Source organism: Charadrius vociferus, unplaced genomic scaffold (assembly GCF_000708025.1).
Source record: "Charadrius vociferus isolate BGI_N301 unplaced genomic scaffold, ASM70802v2 scaffold103, whole genome shotgun sequence".
NCBI lineage: Eukaryota > Metazoa > Chordata > Aves > Charadriiformes > Charadriidae > Charadrius > Charadrius vociferus.
In genome coordinates this window covers 3,538,041-3,561,742 of record NW_009648061.1, presented here as the reverse complement: position 1 = coordinate 3,561,742, position 23,702 = coordinate 3,538,041, and the positions used below count along the sequence as shown (strand labels likewise).

At 38.7% G+C, this 23,702-nt stretch overlaps 1 protein-coding gene across 1 annotated transcript in view; it reads right to left on the bottom strand.

Annotated features, from left to right (window-relative positions):
- The window catches only part of CTNND2 (catenin (cadherin-associated protein), delta 2), a 327,283-nt gene that overhangs the window by 18,060 nt on the left and 285,521 nt on the right, over positions 1-23,702 (bottom strand). The window contains exons 12-13 of the mRNA XM_009883745.1: positions 22,032-22,242; positions 18,602-18,686 (exon numbers count right to left, since the gene is read on the bottom strand). Of these exons, the coding sequence (XP_009882047.1) occupies positions 18,602-18,686; positions 22,032-22,242 (296 nt within the window). The remainder of the gene's footprint in view (positions 1-18,601; positions 18,687-22,031; positions 22,243-23,702) is intronic.

Below are 23,702 nucleotides of genomic sequence, written 5' to 3'. Positions count from 1 at the left end.
CCTGCTGAAGAAAAATGTTTCCTTTCTTCCTCCTTCTCTGGGGTCAGAAGTTCTTACCAGAAAGGTGACTCTATAATTCACTATGTTACAGCTTTCTGATAATTTATTTTCTTTTAAACAGACTGCTGAAGAGGAAGATACCAAGAGGACAGGCTCTAGATATGACAAAAGGAGAAGGAATAGACTATTTATTACTGCCTGCCTGCAGAAGGAGGAGACATCAGCTACGCTTACATAGTGCAAATCAGAAATGCTTCCAGTTTTTTTGATCTGGATGCATGCTTAGCCCGGTACACTCTCCTTTTGCGCGCTTGCTTCCCTCAAGTAGATAGCTGGCATGTGGATCAGAAAAAAGGGACCCGAATCTTCCCCTAAACCTTTCTTCCTGTTGTCTGTTCCATGTGTATTATTTACATTAATACCTGGACCCTGGCTCTCATGGGGTGGAGGAAATAAATCCCTGTTATTTGCATGGTCCCATGGACTCTGCAGGAATAGCGCGTGGCACCAGTTTTGCTCTGCAGAGTATCAACAGGTCCTTTGTCAACATTGTTTCCTCAGAAACAGCATTGGAAGGTGCCACAACAGCGTAGGAGCAAAATCCAGCCGTAGTTGGGATGTTGGCCATAGCGTTTTTCTGTGTGGCAGATGTTTTTCCTTCTCCTCCCTGCAAATTTTCGTTTTTCTCTCTGCTAAGAGCAGTGCCTATAAAGAGGTCTTCAAATAAAATCTCCTGCAAACTTTCAAGTTTGCAAGCTTGGTCAGCTCTATAAAACAGGTCAGGCAAACAATAAACTCTTAATGCAAGTACTGTGGTGACTCAGCATTGCTTTTGACTAAGCAAGGCATATTGCTACCACTGTCCAACAACCTTCATGGTGTTTTTCAACAGCGTTATGGGTAGCTCCCAGACCTCACAGTACTTCAAAACCCTAATACTTTTAAGTCATGTATCTTTGGCTCTCCTCTGCCGCAAGGAACAAGCTTCTTTCCTTGGAAAGGTAAACAGTTTGTAACAAATTCATTAAAACCATCCCCATCAACAATTCCAAAAGCTATTAGCGTTAAATATTGAAACTAATTTTTAAGAGCCTAAAGGGAGCATTTTCAATTTAATGCTGAGATAAATACCACCTGATGTGATGGCTGCTTTCATTAGTTTGTTTCAGCTCTAGTGCCTGTAATGAAATTTAATTAAATTGATTTGGGTACTTAAAGGTACAGTATATAGTAGTGTCCTGCAGAGAAGAAAGCTAACTCAAAAGCAAAGTGTGTGAGACTGCATTTCGGAAACCAATTTACCAGCCACAAACGTGACCTAGGACAGGAAGAGTAAGACAAAAATATCTGACAAATTGGAAAGAAATTCAATGCAATTCTGTTACAGAATAGATGCATTTGTTCATTGGCAGCAATTAATTATAGGTGGCAACTGCACACTACAGGAGGGCAGAGAAGAACCAGACTACAGAAATACCTCCTTATCACCTCTTCCAAAGTATCTTCTACTGGGCATTTCTCTGTATGTTGACTATAATCAATATATATTCTCCCTCAGTTACACTCCATAAAGTCCAAATGTTAAAGCTTGTTTGGCAGTGACGTGTTTCTGATGATACATTCTTGGGAAAGCGGCGGGGATTAGATTTGGGGTGGGGGCTGGATAACCACTGTAGAAAACAAAAGTGATATTACAGTCTCACTGATCATCTTTTATTTGGCTTAGGGAGTGAACAGGTCCTTTGTCCCCTTGCTCAACTTTCAGTTATTTTGAAAGTAAGTAATTTTCTTCAGGCCCATGGGAAATAATTATTTTGTCAAGGTGACTAAATTTACTGTGCCAAACACTTATTGCTTAGCTATCTTATTTAAATATAATTTGGGGTTTCCACATTATTCTTGTGTTTACAATGTAGGAAAAAAAAGAAAACAGTTTTCTTTCATGTTTGCAAGAATTTCAAATTTTCAGAACTCTCTGGTAGCTGAGTCCTTGAATTGAGGAGATGATTTGCAGAGGTGGGTGATGTCAGATACACAATTCTCTCACTTGTAGTACAGTAACACTATGAGGACTGAATGAAATTAAACCCTGATGGGAACTGACACCTTGCTGACACAACGGGGAAACCAGAGCTCCTGGCTGAAGAATTCACAAACGTGAGAGGAAAGAGAGGTGGCCAAGCAATGTGTGGTGGAGTTGGGAAGGAGCACCGACATCGCCAGCCTTGGTGCAGTGCCCAGCCTGGGTGGCCTCATGGCCACTCAGAAAGAAACCCCACATTGGCTCATGTGCTAATAGCCACGCAGCAAAAGTGAGAACAAGCCCTACCCTCTGACTGATTAGGCTGATCAGCAGCTAAGAAGACACTGACTTAAAAAGCACCGAGTGGTTTGGAAAAACTGTACTGTAGCTGCATGCAAACGAGTATCTTTCAATGCTGAAGAGCATAGTCTGCCACTGTTACCCTAACGTTGCCAGGCAGAAAGACAGCAAACTTCTTGGAAGCAGAGAAATCCCACTAGGGAAAAGAAACAAAAATGATGCAACAAATCCAGTAATGAAACAGCTAAAACTGAGAAACTACAGAGAATGTTGTGTCCTGCTTCCCTCAAGTTTACAAACTCTCCAATATGCTACTTCTAGCTTCAGGCCCAATCCTCTTGTGACTTGATTTAATAGACATTTTTCCAAATGACTTGAAGCACACAGGACCAGATTTATTTTGTCATCCTACCTCCCTTCTGTAAGCCAGCATTTTACTGGTTCCAGGAATTAATTGTAATAATAACTGCTCCCGTAATGGAACTAAGCTGTAGAAATGGGAACTTCTGATAGGCAACTGCTTGCAGGAATGGGTAACCAGACCCACCAAGGTGTTAGAAGTAGGTGATACAGCAACAAGGCAAAGTGCCTCTAAGTACGTAAGGGAGGAACTACCTGCTTTGGAACTCAGCCAGACATTGCTCTGAGTTGCTGGTGTTGCTTCTTTCGCAAGCTGAAGCACTGCTGTCAGGTTAAATGAAACACCCTGACTGGTGTGCACCAGTGTGACGCTGTCTAGAGTAAAAGATAAATCTGATGTGAATTAAGTCAAGGCTCATCAGACTTACACAGGTCTGGGCAATTCTTCACTGCGAATTTGTTGTCACGATGCTAATAAGACATAACAGAAATTAGAACGGGATCAAATTATCTACATACATTGACATATGAAAGATATGCGCGTGACTTGACTGCAGTGAGAAATCTAAAATGGTAACAAGGTTGGGGTGATGTACATATGTATCTCACAGAGCTCTTAAAAGGGATTTCTGAAATACTGTGGTTTAAATGTTCACTAACCACCACACATCATTAGGCTTTATAACCTGGGATCATATTATTTTCTTTTAACACAAGAGGAAGAATAAATACATTCCCCAGTGCTTCTCAACAGAGATACTGAGCCTGACTTCTCTCCCTCTGCCAGCCCCACGGCAGCAGAGATCTACCAACACACCTGAATACAGAGTTTGCTAGCAGTACTGCTCCCTGCTTGCCATCAAAGCAGCTGGCAAGGAAATGTCAGCTGCTGAAGGAGAGATGGACAGACGACTGTTCTCTAAAAAAGCCTCTGCCCTTGTACTTTAAGTGTGTTTACTTTGGAAGAGGGATTTCAACTAAATTCTTACAACTTCAACAACTCTAAGAACATTCTTTAAAGGCAGAACAAGTAGTTTTAAATAAACTATCTATACTAAAAATAAATGTGTTCTTTCATTTTCGTCCTTTGAATTTACAGTGCCAACTCATTATCAACAAATCATTCCTGAAAGGATTGTTCTTCCTGCATTTGCTTGCGTTGTTTCCAGGAAAACTCAAACCCAGCAGAGAATTCCTGGGTATTGATATGCATTATGATGTATTTTGAATAAATGTACTTCAACGATAGTTTTTTACTGCCACCAGCTAAGCTACAAACAATTATAAGCAGTATATTGACATTTTTACTCCTAGGATTTTGTCTTTTGCTTCCAAAGTGGGAACTCAAGATACGTTGTTGAACAGAGGAGTAGGGATTGAGCCTGGAAGACCTTGGCATTTTCCTGGCTTATACACTAGCGGTTGTTGCTTGGGTTAAATCCTTCAAACTGATTCTGCTTTAAGTCTGCAAGTGGAAATCTGGAGTAATTTCACTGGCTTCAAAAGACAAAAGGCTGCTGAGTCTGTTCTGTCTCCCCGCCTCTCCCAAAGAGTATTGCGCCAGGCCCTCAAAATCAACAGATACAAAGTGAAGACTTGGATCACTGAAGCTCATCTTAATTTGAGGATTTTAGTATTTATGTTCATAGCCTTATTTCCACAGCTTATAAAAGCCAGAAAATTACTTAAAACAGAGAAATTATTCAAGTTTGGGGGATTTAAAAGTATTATAACAATTTGGGTAAAAGTGCAGGAATTGCTCACAGGATGACCACTTAGCTGAAGCAGTTAAAGGAAAATACAGTTTGCTTCCCATGCCTTCTGATGATGATGCCAGTTACTTACTGGTTACAGGTTATGTTGGGAGTATAACATGTGCTGCTGTGCGAGCCTGGGAGGACTGCCACTCACTCCTCCCTCGTAGAGTCATAGCCGAGGGGAAAGGATGGGGACCCCACTGAGAGTACCAGGGGAGCAGTGCTATCGCTTGAGCTGAGGCGAAGAGCAGCGGTGGCGGAGCGAGGCAGAGAGGACCAAGGCAGCTGGGCGGCAGAGCTGCCACCACAGCAGCTGCCTCTCCCGGGGGCTCTCGGCCCCTGCCTCGGTGCCCGATGGCTGGGGGCTGCCCCGCTGCTCCCTGGCTGCGGGATACACACGCGTGCTGCTTCAGCCTCCTTTCTTAGGATGCGCGGAGGGCTTGACCTCAGCACTTCTCTCCTTTTTACTCTGAATTTCAACGTACAAATGGCTTTTACTTATAAGTGACCCTTGCTGCATCCCAGACACAGCAGAAGTTCAGTTGCTTAAGAAGCTGAAAGAGAAGTACGTATTTAGGGCGGCATGGGGCTTAAAAAAGGGCTCCCAGTCAGTCACTAACCACAGCAAAACTGTCTAGCACTGGACGAGGATTATTAAGTTTTCTGTAGGCTCTTTAAAGTGACATTTTCAGAATCAGTGGTTAAACTCATTCTTTTCAAAAGGAGATGCATACCTCCCAGCCTCCATCTCAGTTTCTCTGAAAGCAAAGCCATTATTCTCCTCTTGTCAGTGGTCCCCCCCAAAAATATTTGGAATATCTTCTCTCCCTGTTTTTCTCTTGTAACCACAGAGCCTGAGGGACTACATTCTTCTGAGACTATCACCCATTTTTTTTCTTTCAGAATATCACAGATGGCCTTCTCCTTTCCAAATGCCTTTTTTTTTTTTTTTTGTGTGTGTGTGTAGTGTTATCTTCTAATCACGTATCTTCTACCGTAATTTTACATCTCATCCCTTGATTTTAGCTATGAAGAGACACATGATAAGGGAGAGATATGTTAATTACTTGCCGAATCTATCTGAGTGAGAAACAGCTAGGTAACTATCCCTGGTTGTTTTATTTAGTGCAAGTCTGGGACATTTCAGGAAATCACTGAGGCATTGCTTCACCTATCCATAATTAATTATTGATTTCCTGTTGTGTAAGCTGTGAAGATGACAAGACCTAATCTGATGAATAAAATAGCTATAAGAAAAGGGAATCATATGTGAGGCAAAGCATGAAGGACAAGACTTCAGATACGGCAGAGTTCATTATTCATTTTGCTGAGGTTATATGCAGCTAAATAATAAACCTTTCAAAACAGTGCAATAAAATGAAATAAATTCATTTTTCAAAACATCACTTTGCCTCTTAAACAGAAATAAAATTGTTTTAATATATTTTAGAGGAAATGAAGGCAGTATTTGGCCCCTCAGCCAGAATTTCTGTTCTATTTTCCCCTGCATAAGGTATATAAGCTATAATTTAAATTGTTAGAATCACAAAGACCTATTTTTGCTTGTATCTTGTATGCACAAAAAATTTGCATCCAAGAAAAGTGTTTACAATAATTTTTGACTTGCTTTGTCATTTTCATTCCAGCAATGCAATTTCACCTATCTTAACATGTTTGTGCCCAAGAAATGCAAACTCTGGCTCTTGGCTAGAAAATCTCAGGGTAGGACAAATACTACTTTATGGTCAGGGTCAGTCTCTTAAGCTTACAAAGACTAGAAGCTAATCAACACCTTTTACTTTTGTATGCATTAAACTATAAAATCACCCAAATACAACTCTTCTGTTACGCCTGTGAATGGAAAATAGGAAAAAAATCATTTTCAGGATAAAATTTGCACTGTTGTCTCTTACGGTGAAGAACTTGGAAGGACTGATGATACTGACTGTGATCAAGAGCCATTAGGACTTTCTGCTTCCTGAAGAGCAGCACTGTAGCTGAAAACTGGGGATCATTTTATCCAAATGTGTAGCTGCCTGACAAATGAGGAATCGGTGCCCATTTGGAAACATCACTAGATAAACTCATGCTGTCCTTGGTATTAGGTCAAAAGTTCATGCATAAATACAGTTAAACTAGAAAGTTAGAGATCTGCGTGATTATGCTAAGCCCTATGTATCTTAAGGATATGCTGCTTTGAATATGTAGTTTACCAACACCTTTAGACAACAATAATGAGAAACACATATTCTTTTTTACTGAAACACCTTTAAGAGTTTTTGATTTAGTAAATAAGAGCTCTGGTATAGTTAACTCAAACAGGAACACACAATTACACCAAAGCCTACAACTCTCATTTTAGAGTAACCACAACTTTATCTAATAGCACTTTGTAAAATTAAAAGTAATAAAAACAATGTAGAAATGGCCAGTGAAACTCTACATTTCTACTTTCTGCAGGAAGAAGAAGCTATAGCTCTTTTATCAAGATGAACTGTATCAGCTAGTAAATGAAGTAAAACAATTCAGAACAAAGCACGCATAGTACAAAAGAGACTCCTTTCAAAATACAAGGTTTCTTTCTTCGAGTCTGAAATGGCAGATGTATTTAGGCCATTTTTGAATTATGTTAGCAGAATTTTTAGGACGAAAAGAGGAAAGAAATGAGAAGGACTTCCCAGCAATTTTTTTCCTCACCCATTATTAGATCATGTAGAACATCAAAGAACTGAAAGTAGGATATTGATGCACCAGCTTAATATTTCATCAAACTTTGATTGAATTTACATGTACTGGCCACGTTAAACAAACACTTTTATTGTCCTTATAGGACCAAGAAGAACGAGGATGAAGATCGCATAAATACAGCAAAACAGAGGAGCATCAGCAAAAGAGACCCTCACTGCTAGACTATTTACCTCTGAAAAGAAAACATGCTTTGACTGCCATAACAATGTATTTAATTTGATTTCCATCCCCTCTGAGCTGCTTGCCTATGCTACTACTACTACTAAAAGTTCTACTGATCTGATTCATTTGCAAAACTATAAGCAGCCATCCAACATACTGGTTCAACTTTGCTGGGAGAAACTGTTTCTCACCCATACTCTTTACTACACGTGTGCTTCTACCTGTGCCTGAAACTAGGTATGCAAACATCAAGCATACAGGTTAATTGAAAAATGTTACTTTGTTCTGAATGGTAGAAACCATGTTCCTTGAATGAATTTTGGAGAAAAAGACTGACATCAATCAAAAATGGTTTCTTTTAGCATGTATCTTTAAAAGACTCTTGAAAGTCTTTAGAAAGACTTTTGGATTCTTTTCAGTATTGTACCTCTGAATCCAGCTAAACTTTCTTTGCCATTAATTAATGTTATTTATATTTGTTTTAAAAATATAAAACATTATTTAAGTGGATTAAAATTGTTCCCAGTCCCAAAAGACATGCAGATAATTTTCTCAGGTATCCACTTTGCATTCAAGTATTAAAATCCAATCTTATTCTGAGGAATCGTACTTTTGAGAAGAAAAACTCTGTAGATGTGACCTTCTACTTGTGTGTAATCCTCCAGATTCTGGATGCCTACTCATATCTCTACCCTAAGGATATTTCAGAAACTTCAGTTACACAATTCCCTTCAGAAAGAAGGCTCTAAGTCAGACGCTGACTCCTGGGCTGCATTTTAAATTTTCTTTTCTTCAGAGAAGTTCAGGAGGTGGAGTACTACAGAGAAAGACTTTACACAACTATGAGATTAAAATTCTCTCTTCTAAATCTGTATTTAGTAACGTTAAAAAGGACTTGGGTTTTCAGGTCAAAAATACCTACTGGTTCCCACATAAGTCAGCTAGAGCTTACCATGAGACTCAGTATCAATGCTGAGGACGATTTACCATTATATATATGCATGGCTCATGTTAGAGAACTGTTTGAACAAACTGATTCTTTTCTTATTTGTTTAGCACCTCTTGACTCTAGCAGGTTTTGGATGAGAATGGTGTCAGCTTCCACACACCTCTTATTGACAATTTAGAAGAATTACTGCTAAGTCTGGCTGTTGAATTACTACTTGCTACAATGCCGAATGTTAAAGGAAAGGACTATCATGCCTTTAAGGCCCTCATCCGAAAAACAACAGTCACGTATAGCTGCAGACACTTTCTACCTTATAGCTCAAACCATTAAGGTTTATTGCTTTAGGAATTCCCAAGCTCTCTTTGTTCAGACATGATGCATAAAGGCAGCATCTTCTAGGTCCACATTGTGTCATGAGTATGTTTTACATACAAGCACACGCACATTTGTGTATACATATATTCACATATAGATACTTACCAGCAAAAATACAGATACATCGTCACACAGACATACAAGTATTTGCAGAGAGTACTAAAAAAAAGCCATTAGTTTGACTTTAATTGTGCTTAGTCATCATATCTGATTTTTTTGGAAACTATTCAGTAAAAAAGCCCGCAGCAAAATAGTGCAAGGATGGGCAAAGTCTTGCATCACCTACACAGCACTGTTTACATGAAAATACTATCATCAGTGTTGAATCGTCAGTTCAGCACAGACTGTATCTTAAATTACTGCTAGTATTTCAAGATTCATAGTAAACATGGAAAATGTTTTAGAAAGAAACATACAAATACTGAAATAACTGAAACATGACTGAAGGAATGGGAGGTGTCACTGCATAGTAAATAAACCTTTGCCGAGAATATCACAAATAATTTAACTATGTAAAATGCAAAATGATGAAAATAAATGAAGTCTATTGTACAGTAAACGATGGAATTCAGAAGCATAAAACATTTGAAAACATCTCCCTCTTAAACATTGATGTGGAAACACAAATTCCAATACTCCATCATGTGTTGTCATTGTCATATAGGCAAGAACATTAATATTTTGGATTCCAAAAGATTTTCTACCCTCTTTAGGCCATGTAAAATGTAAAAAAAAAAATGTTATAATGGCAATCCCTTCTCTTTCTAGCATTGTCTGATACTATTAGTAAATGCAAAGGGGGTTAGAAGGAACTAGGAAAAGTATTACTTGATGTGATGGATAAGCTAGGAAAATCAGAACATGATATACTTGACTGCACAAGTGAAATTATAATTATTTGCATAAACCAAAATTGAAATAACATTCAGTTTGACTTAGCATTTTGTAATATTTTAGACATAAATTTTGTCTTTTTTTTCTAAATTGTTCTTCTTAAAATCTAGCCAAATGATTTAAAATGATAATACAGGTAGCTGAAGACACTTAATATATTTTTGTTATGCCGAATGCTGAGAATATCTCTCCCGCTCTCTTTCTCCTTTTTTATTTTTAAACTCAAGCACAGTCTATACACCATTTTTTTCATGTGTGAATACTTTTGGATACTTCTGCATATGCCAAAGTGTTTACCTGTATAGCTCAGCTCAATTTATTTCCACAATTTGCTCTTTAAGGTTCATGATTTTGCTCAGGATATGTAAATTCCTATTGTATAGACAAACAGGATATTATTTAAGCAGGCAACTGGCAATGAGAAAGCCACAAATGTTAAAATTTACTTGACGAAGTTTTGAATGGTTCTTAAAAAAACAGTCCCTGGGAAGGCATACGCAGTCAAAAGAGGAGGTAAGTTAAATGATAAGTTTATGTTATACAGTGATGCTGCCTAGTGCTAATTATGTTGAAAAAAGTAACGTCAAGGTAAAAAGAAAAACAAAATTTCAGACTAACAGGTCATTCCTCACTGAAGAGGTTTTGTGTCTCTAAGAAAGAATGTGAGAAGATTAACAGATTATTCTTTAGTCTGCAGCTACTACCTGTTATTTCCTGCATAACAGAAAATCCCCCTTTGTTCAATGAAGAAATACTTCATATTTGCATGTGCATTGTAAAAGGAAAGCGTATCTCACATGACACTGGAAACTAATATACAGCATAAAATGTAGAATTAATAACAATTCAACACACACACAAAATCAGTAATGCCACTTTTTCTCCAGTACTGAAACCAATGACAATTTCATGATTAAGTATTTAACAAGATTATCACTTGATAAGAAGTCACATTTAAAATGCTCACTTAAATGCGAATAACATGTTTTTAGAAAGAAAGACTGAAACAGACAGAAAAAAAGAAATTATATATTTGAAGACTATAATTTCTTTGCTATATTGGTTATAGAATCTCTATTTTCTAAATACTCAGCTGATGCTTTAAAAAGGCTTGAATATGTTAATTCCCCAGCAAATTTCCACATTTCCTTTATTTAAAATCAATTTAGGAATTTGCTTAATTCCTGATTAACAAAATAAAGTAATGTCATATATGAGATTATGAAATGCGGGTCGTTTTAAAAATTATATTCCTCTTAGCTAAAGATTAAAAGGATTTACCCTAACATTGAAAGATAATTATGTCTAAAGTATTTAAATGAGATCTTCTCTAATGTCTTCTCTCTTCCAGGCAAACTTAGTAGAAAAACAAAAAAATGAAAAGAAATAGCACAACTACTATGTCCTGTGTGACCAGGAAAAACATGTAAATTCCTATTATCTCTAAATATGTTATCAGAAATAATGCACAGAAACACACACATACATAAAGGTTAGATTTACTTGATTTACATAGATTTACTTGAATGTTGTGCATATCCACATTTTTTTTTGCAATAATGCCACAGAGTCACATTTTATTGTGAAAAAAATCTTACGAAGAAACCAAAAGACTACACTTGGTTAAGGAAATGGAATTTTAGCACCTAAAATTAAATGGTGCCTGTAATCAAAAATTACCCAGTTGTGCTAATTCTCATTAACTGTACTTATGTATGAAGGAAAATTCCATTGTTCTTATTAATAGAGATTTTGAAAATTAGTATTTTAAGAATTTAATTGACTCCTGGACACACTGATTTTTCTATAGATATCCTAGTTTACTTGGGATCCTCTTACTGAAATACACAGCTATTGCTTTTTTTCTTAGAGATGCCATTGGGCCAGAAAAGAGAGCAAAGTGCTTGATAAATATAATCTGCTGTTGCAACATAGTGCTTATCAATAACTGTCTTTCTGTTTGAAAGGTTCAGACAATCAAAAAAGAGATTACAGAAATGCTAGAAAGCTTGTCAGGGAACTGAATGTAATGCACTTGTCCCTCTCTTTGGTATATACTGTCCTCAGAGAGAGCAAAACTCTGCATACCTTCCTCACGTGGCTGAAATGAATGGGACCGCTCTCCTAAATGAAGAGAGATGCTTTCCATCCAGAACGTACAGGGTTCAGTCAATGAAACTGCACAATTTTAAAAGATATACTCCAGTAAGGCTTTATTACTTTTGATTCAAACGTCTCCTGTAGAACTCTTTTTGGGTACAAATCTCAGTATGCATGAAACAGAACAATTCAACACTGGTCAGCTGACAGCCAGAATACCTGGGTTGGGGAATAGATTCTGGTTTCTTGGCTCTGGGAGAGAGTATGCTGAGCGTGCCATGACCCAGAGTGGTGGGTTGGTGAAAATCCTCTGTCATCAGTCACACTGAAGCTTGGGGCCGCCCACTGCCATAAATCAATCAATCAGTCAATCATTTATTAATCAGGTACTTGCATTTTCATAGTTAATATAAAAATGGGCTCCAGACAATGCCTTCTCTATAACGATAATCTAGTTTTAGATTACACTGGGGAGGTTTACCTTAAATGAATCCATCCTTTTTCTAAAACTGTGGCATATTAATCTGAACAAGGCCTTGCCAATTGTATAGAAACCAATTAAGCCCCACTGAAAGATCAGCACTGCAAAATACGTATGCTCATGAACAACTACAGCACGTAAATAGTTCTTTCAAGTCAAGCCACTTCTTTGAGGAACTACTATGTTCTGGATCTGGAATTTAGATCCTTAATATAGGGTTTAAGTTCTGCACAGACCTTTTCACGAGGTAAATTTAACCTACAGACAGCATCTTTTTGGGGAATGTCTGACTGACGATAACCTTACCAGAAGAAAATACAAATGATGTGTTCCAAGTCTACATGATAGCATGGTGCAATTAACATTTTTAAAGGGTTAGCAGGTATATTTTATTTAAGAAAGAACTTTAGATTCTAAAACTCCTTGACTAGAGTTTTGAAGGTTATTGCTGGCAATTTTCATGGAGCATTTAACAATAAAGGATCTTCTCATTTTATTATTCTGAAAGTCACATGAAAAGAGAGTCCTCTTCTAGGTCTGACTGGCTTAACTGCTTTTAAGTCTTTGGGCAATTCTAAATATCTTTTCCAGCCAATGACAGACGAGGCCACCTTCAGAGTGCCTACTCTGACTTCATTAAATGCTTGCCACAATACTCTGCCTGTTGTAAATGGCACACTACACACTGAAGGACGGCTGCCTTGAACAGCCTCCCTGGTTTCAAATAATTGGTTGTATTTTTATTCATATGGCAGGTGAATAGGACAAACATTTCTATTATTCTATACAGAACAGAAACGTATGATAATAAATGGAAAAGAAAAATAATTTCTACAAGTTCATTGTGATCTCTACTTATACACTGGAACACAAAATAAGTGTAAACATAATGATGGAATGTAAACATATTTTGTTGGAGCCTAAGTGGTTAGGCAAAGCAAACCAATTAATAGAAAACATATTCTTCTTGACAGTTCCTCCAGCTCTTTAGTATTGCACACATTTAATGCTAACTGAAGCTTGGTTTTAGCTAATAAATTTTCTTGCATGTTAAGCTCATTTAGCACAACCCTTTCGCTCAAATTTCCTCATGTAATTTAACAAGCTATCTGTGTTTAAGAGTAGTTGGTTATTTTCTTGAATATTGAGATAGATAAGAGTTTATCAGGTAATGGAAATCTGCTCTCTTACAGTCACATCTGTGTTTTCCAAGATGTCCCCAAATCTCCAACCAGCTAACACCCTAGTGACCGGAGTGGGGCGTCCAGTGTTCCTCACTTGGAAACAGGTCTCTTTAAAGAATCACCATAGTAGCTCCTCTCACCTTGCTTAAGTGGCTAAACATAAATGGGACAGGACCTCTTTCTGGAGACTGTAAGCAGCACTTAATTCTCCTGCTGACTGTACAAGTTGCCAAGATAGTTGAAGAAGAGGGGTGTACCATGAATCTGAAGCACAGGGACAAGTGGGATAGCTCCTCCACCTGGTTTTTCTTAAGTGCTGAGCCACTCATGCATCCATGGGACTATGCACCATGGGACCATGTCACTGTTAAGCACTTTAGAAAATCAGATTTTAAGTATTTTGGAATAGACTCAGGAAAACAGAGGCAGATAAATGATCATTTATGAAAATGTAAGTCTTATTTATAGAGAACGAAGAAGTTTGAAAATGACATGATATGAAAGTCATTCTTTGGGAGACAATATTTCATCGACTGATGAAAAATTGTGATGATCACCTCTTTTTTACTTGCTAAGCTTTAGCAGTGTTTAGAAATTAATCACACTAAATAATCTAAACACTGTTTATATGGGACTGAAGCTGAACCTTGTTTTCCTCTTCCTGGGATTTTTTCCAGATTAGATTTCTGTTTCAGCTATTGCTCAGCAAACCCAGCAGTATTTCCTGTGAACTCTTCCATGATGAAGTAGCTGCAAGTTAAACTTCTGGGATGGCAGGTGACTCCTTCTCTTCCAGACTAAATTAATTGCTTCCTCTTGGTCTGTCAAGTTTTTTATTCTATAATTTTAGGACTGGAAACATTTATGCATTTTACAACTCCTCCTTGTTGGACTGTGTTAGGATAGTGCCAAATTAACCATACCAGGGAGTTAAATTTTCTTTTTTACTCGAAGCACAACTCTACAATGGATGGTAAACACTGTCACCTCACTCACAGATCTGAACACTCACTATTTACTCTCTGTGCCTTTTCCCTGCTGGCCCAACCTAACCAGTCTATGTGTCCCACTACTGCCACACACCTATGAACTAGAAATCCTAGTACATTGGGCTCCAGTGGAGTGCTGTACTTCTCAGTGGAGGGTACAGGGCATGACATAGCTCTGCAAACAGAGAGCGTCAGGTATTGTGTGCTTCCAGAGCTTTCCAAGTGGAAACTGAGACAACAAAGTCAATTCCTGCTCCTTGAATTTGCAGCTCAAGCTGTAGGAAGTCAGAAATCTACCCATCATTCTCCTGCACCAGAAAAGCTAGCCTACACCTAAGCATGTTTTCTAGAAAATAAAAAGCTATTTGAAAGGAGAGACCAACAGTTCAAAGAGTGCAACTCCTGATGTATTAGCTATTAATAAATAGGCATAATGTTCCTGCTCCAGCAAACCGAATGGAAGCAACACACAAACCTTCAATCCTTAGTTTTTATAGGATCTTGGGAATGCCACTACACATCTGATGTTGCAGACTGCTTAGTCTGTCTCCCCAGTAAAGTTGAATTTGCTGCAAAAGTTCCAGCTCTTGCTTTTCATAGAATCATAGATTTGTCTAGGTTGGAAGGGACCTTGAAGGTCATCGAGTCCAACCATCAACCTAACACTGCCAAAACCACCCCTAAACCATGTCACTAAGCACCACGTCTACCCGTCTTTTAAATACCTCCTTTTGAGGCCTTACAGAAAGGACCTATGATAACAATAGGACCTTCTCATTGCTTTCACTGGGTGCAGGACCAGCCCGCTGCAGAGAAGTTCCTGGGTACCAGAACTCTGAGCTCTGGACTGTCGGAGCTACATGGCTTGCAGGGTTTGTCCTGTCCATCTGCTCTGCCTTTCTTTTTAAACACTGCACATGGGCTATCCTTAAACTCTTTTCCCAGAAACACCTACACCTCTAGCTCAACTTGGCTTACCAGATTTAATTTTCTATGCTTTCTACCTCACTGACTTGTGGAATAATTTTGCATTTTTCAGGATAAAAAAGATGGACAGGACCTTAAATTTTTGTATTGTCAAAAGATACTCTTTGTATTCTTAGCCAGATACACTCCGACCTTGAGACAGGGTATATTGCTTGATTTAGTCAATGAAGTTAACTGAGTTGGTGCAGTTGCTGCTGCAGTTTTTGACTTTGAACAGACCAGAGAAACAGGCAATATCTGTCAGACACTGAGCAGCACAATGAAATTTGTGCACACTACTATTCTTCTTAAGCAACATAGCTGAAGCTGGGACCCTGAAATATGTTAAATCTGGGCTATTTTTTATACAATAGCTGCTTTTGACAGTGTCCTTAGAGATTGCTTAGTTTAGGCTTCACTACATAGGCATATTAATGTTATAGCCTTGGTTAAAGCTGAAAAGCTTGCTCACCCGCGGTGGGATGGAGCTCGCAGGAAGCATTGCATATACCCTGCTTAGGGCAGCCCCACTACTGGCAAGAGGTGGGGCACTAGTTTCTGACTCCTGCACTTCTCACCACTTCACAGCCAGGAGTTTACTGGGGAGCGCTGCAAGTGGGAAAGTGGTGCCTATGCACTTCTTGGCTTTTGGTCCTTCACAGGTGTGGCAAGTCATTAGGTGACCACACCAACCCCCTACTCTGGATGGACTTCCTGTCAGTGCGGTTTATATTCTGCCAGCTATGGGATGATTCCTGTACTGTTGAGCAAAATTAGAAAAGTGAATGAGGTTTTCATGGTTTTGCTGATAGAGTCATATTTGGACTAAATATATTGACTACTACTGTATCAGCAGTAAACATATATTGTCTTCTTTCCCTGTTAATACAAAGGATAATCCTTCTATTAGTTTTCTGTCTCCTTACTTGCTCTACTGTAAACATGTAGCTCTAAAATACACCGCAATTCAAACTATCTGGTTACACTTTTTCTCAAACAGTAAGGTAAGTGCTGCTGCTTTTTCTTAAATGTGATGTGATGCTTGTAATTTCCATGTATTACAATACCAAATTGTGCCTCTCTGTAGGCCACCAATTCTTTGAAAGTAATTGTATAGATACTTCAGTACATAGGAAGAAATTGCTGATGGTTAAGCAACGGAATTTCCATGCACTTCAAAAAAAGGCTGCACAAGTGCAAGATACTGCAAAGTGCTGATCATACTATACTGTCAACTGTATGTTCACTCGTTTTTACTAGCATATGTATTTTAATGGGAGAAAATAAAGCTTACATTGACTCAGTATCTTTATATTACATAACTAGCTGATTATTAGTATAAGGCAAACTTTTCTAATTCTCCTATCCTAAAAAAAATTATTTTCGCAACAGTGGTGAAACTCAGACAGCCAGCATAACAGTCAGCCTACTATCGGCAAGTTCAACAAATATTATGGACTTTATAAAGATTATTGTATGTCTTTTAAAAAACAAGAGTATCTTGAATTAACTATCTGAACATTTTGATTAAAAGAAAGCATATTTCTACAATGCTTAGCAGCATATGTAATGGCATATAATGACTACACAAATATGTGGTAGAAACTGACCTTCATTTTAAGATTTTGTGAAGACTGTAGGAATTAGCCAATATAGAGATGAATAAAATACTTCCTGAGGATATAAACAATGTCTGCTATGAGTGTCCTGGAAGCTACTTCAAAGGCTAGCCTGCCCTATTTTCCATACCACAGGTATGTATTTGTGGCCACAGAAAATGTTCTTTTAAGCATGCAAGGTACTTAGTACCCAAGCATGCTCAGTACGTAGTAAGTACATTACCAGGCATTCACATTGGCAGCCAACAGAATGTCCTTTAGGTAGCAGTGTACTCAAAAGCCGTACAGCATATTAGACTACTTCAAGCATGGAGCAACTCCAGAAAATGCTTTTCCATCACAGCATATATATACAGACAGAAGGTTGGAAATGAGCCAGACGTTGTAAGAACCTCAAAGAGATTATGGTGCAATAAAGTTCAGCCTCTACAGTGCAGCCACCCACGTGCATAGAATTCAGGCTATGCACACTTCCAGTGTGTTACTGCCTTGTGTCAAGAAAAGCCTACTCTAGCTCATGTTTGTTCCCACCTCTTAATGGGACAGTTGAGTACCAGCTCGTTACTTGGAACGTCTTCACATATGGTATCCCTACGGCTGCCAAGGATGACTGAAAATACTGGAAGTGAACAATGGGAGAGACTCAGTAATCACCTTCCTTAGTCCTCAGACTTGACACAAGCAGGGATGAGGCATGCAAAAGAACAGCATTTCAAACAGAAAGTCAGCTTCTGCTAGTTTGAGATTTGATGTATAACTAAGTTATTTTCTTGTGCAAAATACATACACAGCACAGACTATGCTGCTGTGAACTGTCCCTACTTCACAGTTCTTATGCTTATGCCTTAACAAGGACCTGAAGTTTGTGCCACGTGAAGCCTTAGCTATCTTTGCTGAGATTACAAATATGAATTAGATCAGCTGTGAAATTCCATGTAGCAAGAAGACGTTTGAGAACTAAATCTGCAGGCTGATACTCACATGGAGTGTAATTCAGTTTGGAATTATTCAGCGAGAATTACTTTAAACGTTGTCATTTACTAAGTAGACACGTTTTAAAAGCCATATTGGATGCTGTTTCACAGGATCATATTACTGTATTGTGATTCATTTTTAACACGTTAGCAGGCCTGTGGGAATGGTATGGTACTACAGACTCCATAGACTGTCTGAAACTAAGTATATGATCGTACTGTCTGCCAGCCGATTGGAAGTGAAGCTATCAAGTTTCAGCCCAGCTCCATGGGTTAACTGGTCCCTAAGCACCACTACTTCAGATACTCTTGTTTACAAACTCATGAGGAAATTTGGGAGCTGAAGGGCTGGAAATCTGATAATCTCCTCAGGACAGGGTGGGGAGGTGTAAGAAGGTATGGTACAGTAGGAGAACTTGCACAGTTTTGTTCTATGAACAGAGGACTTCACTCTCTGGGGCTGTCAGACCCAGCACTTTCTGTATGAATTCTTTTGAAAACAAAATTCACATCCCCTTTTCACCACCACGTGTATTTTCAAAAGGTATTTCTATGTTAAAAGTAGAAACAAGGGAAAAACCCGTAGCTCCAAGTATCTGAAATTTTAAACTATAGGTGAATTTCCAGTTCACATAAATGTTTTTGGTCTAAAGTCTCTCAGCCCCCAAATTTGGGTAACCATATGAAAGATGACAAATCTAGAAAAAACCCAAGCCTTACCTTCTTGTAGAGACTTCTCAGGTCTCTGTACTGCCACATACTATTGAGGACCTGAGATGCTGCTTTCACCACTTTTGGCGAATGCCTGTTACACACATATATTAAAAAGGGAGAGAGAGAGAGAAAGAAAGAGTGAGAAAGAGACTGTTAATTACAAGACTCCATTCATCCCAATTTTCAAATGCATTGCTATGGATGTAAACCCACAATTTTGTGTTTTAAATGTACCATAAGATCTTTGGTTAGCATCTTGGAGACCAATGTGTTTTTAAGCAAGGGCAATACATCTTATTTCTATAGTACTAATTATTCAGTGATGAGCAAAATGTGTGTTCCTCAGCACACTGAGAACAAGGATTCATGCTGAAAGCATAAGAAGAGGAATGGGAGAGGCAGCAACTGGCAAAATGGTTGAGGACCCAACTGGATTATATACATCTAAGAAGATGTCCTGGCTACAACTTTTGGCATAAAGGACAAGAAGTTAGAGCCAGAGTTTCTTTTTCCATAAGCTGCCAAACTTCAACTCATGACAGCGTGGCTCAACACATTAAGTACCTCTTAGCAGTTGCCAAAAGAAACTCTGTAGATGGGTGATGAGCACTGTTTTTGAAGTGCAGAGCCAAGATGCAGAATACAACTGATTACAAAAAGTCAGGACAAATTTCATTAGGAATCTAAATTAGGACTTGCATCTTGCTTGCACCATTACCCTTCAATGATGGCAATGTGATGTCATGTTGAAAACCAACTTCACATGGACTTTCTCTTCAGAAAGGTTTTGAAAGAAGCTCTACACTATTATTACAATCAGTTGGAGTCCTATATTCCCCTTAGGATATGTAACTATAAAAAAATCCCTAAAAAAAAAATAAATCAGAGATCATTCAGCTCAGTGAAGAAGAAATAGAAAAGGACCGGGAAGGTAACCCAGCCCACTGAGGAAGCATACACTGTGCTGTACCAGTAGCACACATAGAGCAGCAAAGTGCTAGAAAACCTTGCAAAGGCCAAAGTCTGGAGTGAGGACTGCTGGAGTCTGAGGCAGTCACTGAGGTGATTCATGTTTTACTCAGAAAAGCCACATAGATTGCAAAACCAAAGAGAAACCAGAACACCAGCAGCGTATGTTACTGTTTTGGGCAGGAAGCCTTCTCAGGGGTCAGGCTCTGGTGCATCTTGTGACCTCTGAGAAGGACCACTGGTAGGCTGACACTCAAGCTGGTGAAGCAATATTCATGATCCAACTGATTCAGTTAACTTATACAGTCTTTTCCTAGAAATTTATCTGGTGCTTTTTTTTTTCCTTTTCTTCCATTTCTCACCCAGAATACAGCAGTAGGCGGGTAATTGGTGAATAAACAGAAATTTGATAAACCCTTTCAAACATAATTGTTTTTATTATACTCCCAGGTACTGCCTAGTGGGGTGCTGGTAGCATGGAGTAACCAGGAAAGTAACTGTGCCAACCATACTGTGAGTACTGAGGAGAAACGGGAACTATGCAAAGCTAATATGGGCTTGGCCGATATGACCTTATGAACACCAGTTCTCTTGTGCTGTCACAGAGGGAAAGCGCTCAAGCCCTGGGCATGTTCCAAGGGCCAGCGTGGCCAGCCCCACACTCCTGGCACTGATATATACCAGGATGCATGGCCAGGCTAGTATCCTGCCCTTGTAGAAGCAGACGCTTCGTACTGGACAAGATAAATTCATACTGAAGTGTTTTACTGTATTAAAGCGAGCACGTCAGAATTTGCTATCAGTCCAACAACCAGCAATTCTGATTTTTAAACAATGGATTACCTATAAGAAATCAAACCAAAGCAACGGTGCACAATACTAACATTTCTGAAAGCTGAAAAATGGAAGTTCCACTTAAGATGGGCATTTGTAGCACTGTGACTTCACAGGTTTTCTTGTTCTAGAACTGTGCAACCTGTAACAGCAGTAACACAGGACCACAACTCAAAGTACTTTGGAAGAGGGATGCGTATCATGATTTGGGAGGGCATTTTGGAATTACTCAGCACTACCTGGGCTAAATAATTTCATGCAACATAGATATGTCTTTCACAGTGATGAGGAATACTTAGGGAATTATACCCTTGGATCCTCCTAAAACTGCCCGTGATACTTGGAAAATTCCAGACCCAACAGGTATTATCTCTACCAGGTAATGAACAGGTAGACAAATGCATTATTCTGAGGAAAGACACATTCAACTTAAGAGAAATGGATATGAACCTGCTTGCAAAATCAGTACATTTGATCTAGATTTAATAATAATAAAAATGCAAATGTCAACAAATCGGCAGAGCACGGGGAGCTCCCACAACTGGAATCACATACTTTGTTACACTACTACTTTTTACCCCTTACAATTAGAATGTGAGAATGTTTCAATAATGAATTTGGTATGAAACAAAAAGGGTGACAATAGAGGAAAAGAAATGTGATTAAATTACATTGGCAATGCTCCGATCACATAGGCGAGCATAAGTTCTCATACCAAATGTAAGGTGCATAAATCTTTCCTTCAGGTTGTGGCCTGGCTTTGTGGGGCTCTTTTAGAGCTCTGATGCTGCAGTAGGCTGTGTGATGACAGCTTCGAGTAGATGGACTGATGGGTTTTGTACACTACAGTGAAGGCTTTTTGTTTTCAAACTGCCACAGTCCCATTGCACTATACTTCTGCAGGTTGACAAATATGAGAACCAGGCTATCTGTTTTAGGCAAAAGAAGGATAAAGAGTGAACTCTTCATGAAGAGTGCGTACATAGGAAAACAGACAAGATGAAACCATAGCTGCTCTGAAAATGTCACAGTCGTGTGTAAGATCTTTGCATGTTTTGGTGCCTCACAAAGTAGCCTGCGGGTATCCTAGTGCTCTCTCAGAAGCATGGTGGTGGGAAAATCCATGGATCCATTTCTCTGCTATGCCCCACCTTACCAGCAAGCCAGTGGCAGGGAAAAGGGTGCTGTGAAGAGGGACAGTGACTTTACATTCTTCACTCCCAGAGCAAGTGGAGCAGTAACAGAACTACGGTGAGGTCCCTTCCTTTCACAGGATCCCTCCACCTGCACGTCACCCCCTCTGCAGGCTGCAATTCAACAGCTTTGGTCCCTAATGTTTATCAGGATCTTCTGGAAGTGCTTAAAGGTAGCGGTTACTGTAGGTAATTACTCTTCCTTAAACTACACATGCAGTGCACTCCATGCACTGCTGCTGGTAGGTCAAAAATAAACCACAGCAGAGACTTTTGCTATTGGTATTCTCTGTTTCTTGTCACCTTTCACACTGGACATATGATTTCTGATGAAACTAAAGAATTCAACTCACGATTGCACAGAAGAGGCAAATACATTCAGGACTAGTAATAACTACGGGAGATGTTAAAAAAGGTGCAAGGTGATTTGCAAAACATACTTGTCTCCTTTACTCTTAGATATGCCAACCAGTTTCTCAATGCCGCCTGCGTCTCGTAAGGCCTTGGCATTCTCCATGTTTTTAGTGATGACTTCATGCAGAGTGCAGCAAATGGCAGTAACGGTGTCATCAGACATGGCCTTGCTCGCTGAGCTGTTGCTGTTGTTAGCGCCTGGCAGTCGGTGGACCAGATCCCTCATGGCATACTTGCCTTTGTTGAAAGAAAATGAAGGGAGAATTCAGAAGATACAGTAATAAAGGGTGATGGAGAAGTAGTACAGGGAAAACACGCAAGACTATTAGCACCATTTGTATCATTGCATGTGATCTAATTGGCTACCAATACTATTTTGGAGCAAGCCACATTTATACGATTGCATGTTCAAGCATTTCACACGTTAGGGACTCTTAACATTTCCATATTACACCAGCTGGAGACTTCAGATATGGGCTACATCATGCCCTTATGAGAATGAAATGATGACAGTACAGGCCAAGTATATGTATAAAGATAACCTAAATACCACAACTTAGAGAGCTTGGCAAGTCCCCATCTCCCATCACACAACTCATAACTTAAGTTACTACAAATAAAATGTGCACCAGTTGTTAAAAGCACTACAGTGAATACAAAACCAATGACATAGTTATTATTTGTGAAAAAGTCTCCTCTGAAGGACCAGTTTCATCAAACAAGGTGAATTCTATACTACATACAGTAATTTACCTGGGTTTATTAATGTTTCTATGACTGTTGATTATTCAGTGCTCAGAGATGACATTGCACTCTTCCACACATCCTTAGCTGTGTACATCGTACCGACCAGAAAGGAAGCCTTTCTGACATCTATTCCTGTCTGACATTTAGAGGTTATTTTATATAACCTAACTTCCAGAACTTAAAATCTCCTAAAATGAAAGGCGTATCAAATTTTTTAAATGGTCACATTGAACTGAAGACATGAAAAAGGAATTCTGCTGATTATAACTTTTTTTGTGTTTAAATGAACGATGATTTTTTCTTTTTTTTCAAAATTAAGCCTGAAAGTCATGTAGTGCTTGGGAAAATAACACAAAAGCAGCTTCTGATAATTTTTTTTTATATATATATATGCACTAGAAAGGTAAATATATATAAATGTAGGGCAGGATTAGCACCAGCACAGACATACGAGAAGCCTCAGAAGCCTCACACCAGTTCTAGAGGGTCACTATTATGGTAAAATGGCAGCTCAGTCCTTCAATGTGATGAAGACAAGATCAGAGAGGGCGAGGGCCTGATGGAGTTGTTGCTGAGGTCAGTGAAACAACTCTGAATCACCTTCAGTGCAGCTGTGCTCAGAATTTGCATACAGCAATCACCATGAGAGTGTATCATGCAGGATGAAAAGGACAGGAAGATTGCAAAAGATAAATATAATTAGTAATCTAATCTACATCACATTTTATGAATGAAATAATCAGGTATGATAATTGTATATAATATGATAATTTAATCAGATTTTTTTGATAACTCCAAGTTCTGATCAATTAGTATTTATAAGTACTTATTAAAAATCTTATTTCTGAATTCACAAATTCAGTTGTGTGTGTCCATAATTGAAAGCAGAGGTAAAAGGAAAATCACATCTTTTAACTATCAAATGTCAAACTATTCTTATTTCTCACAGT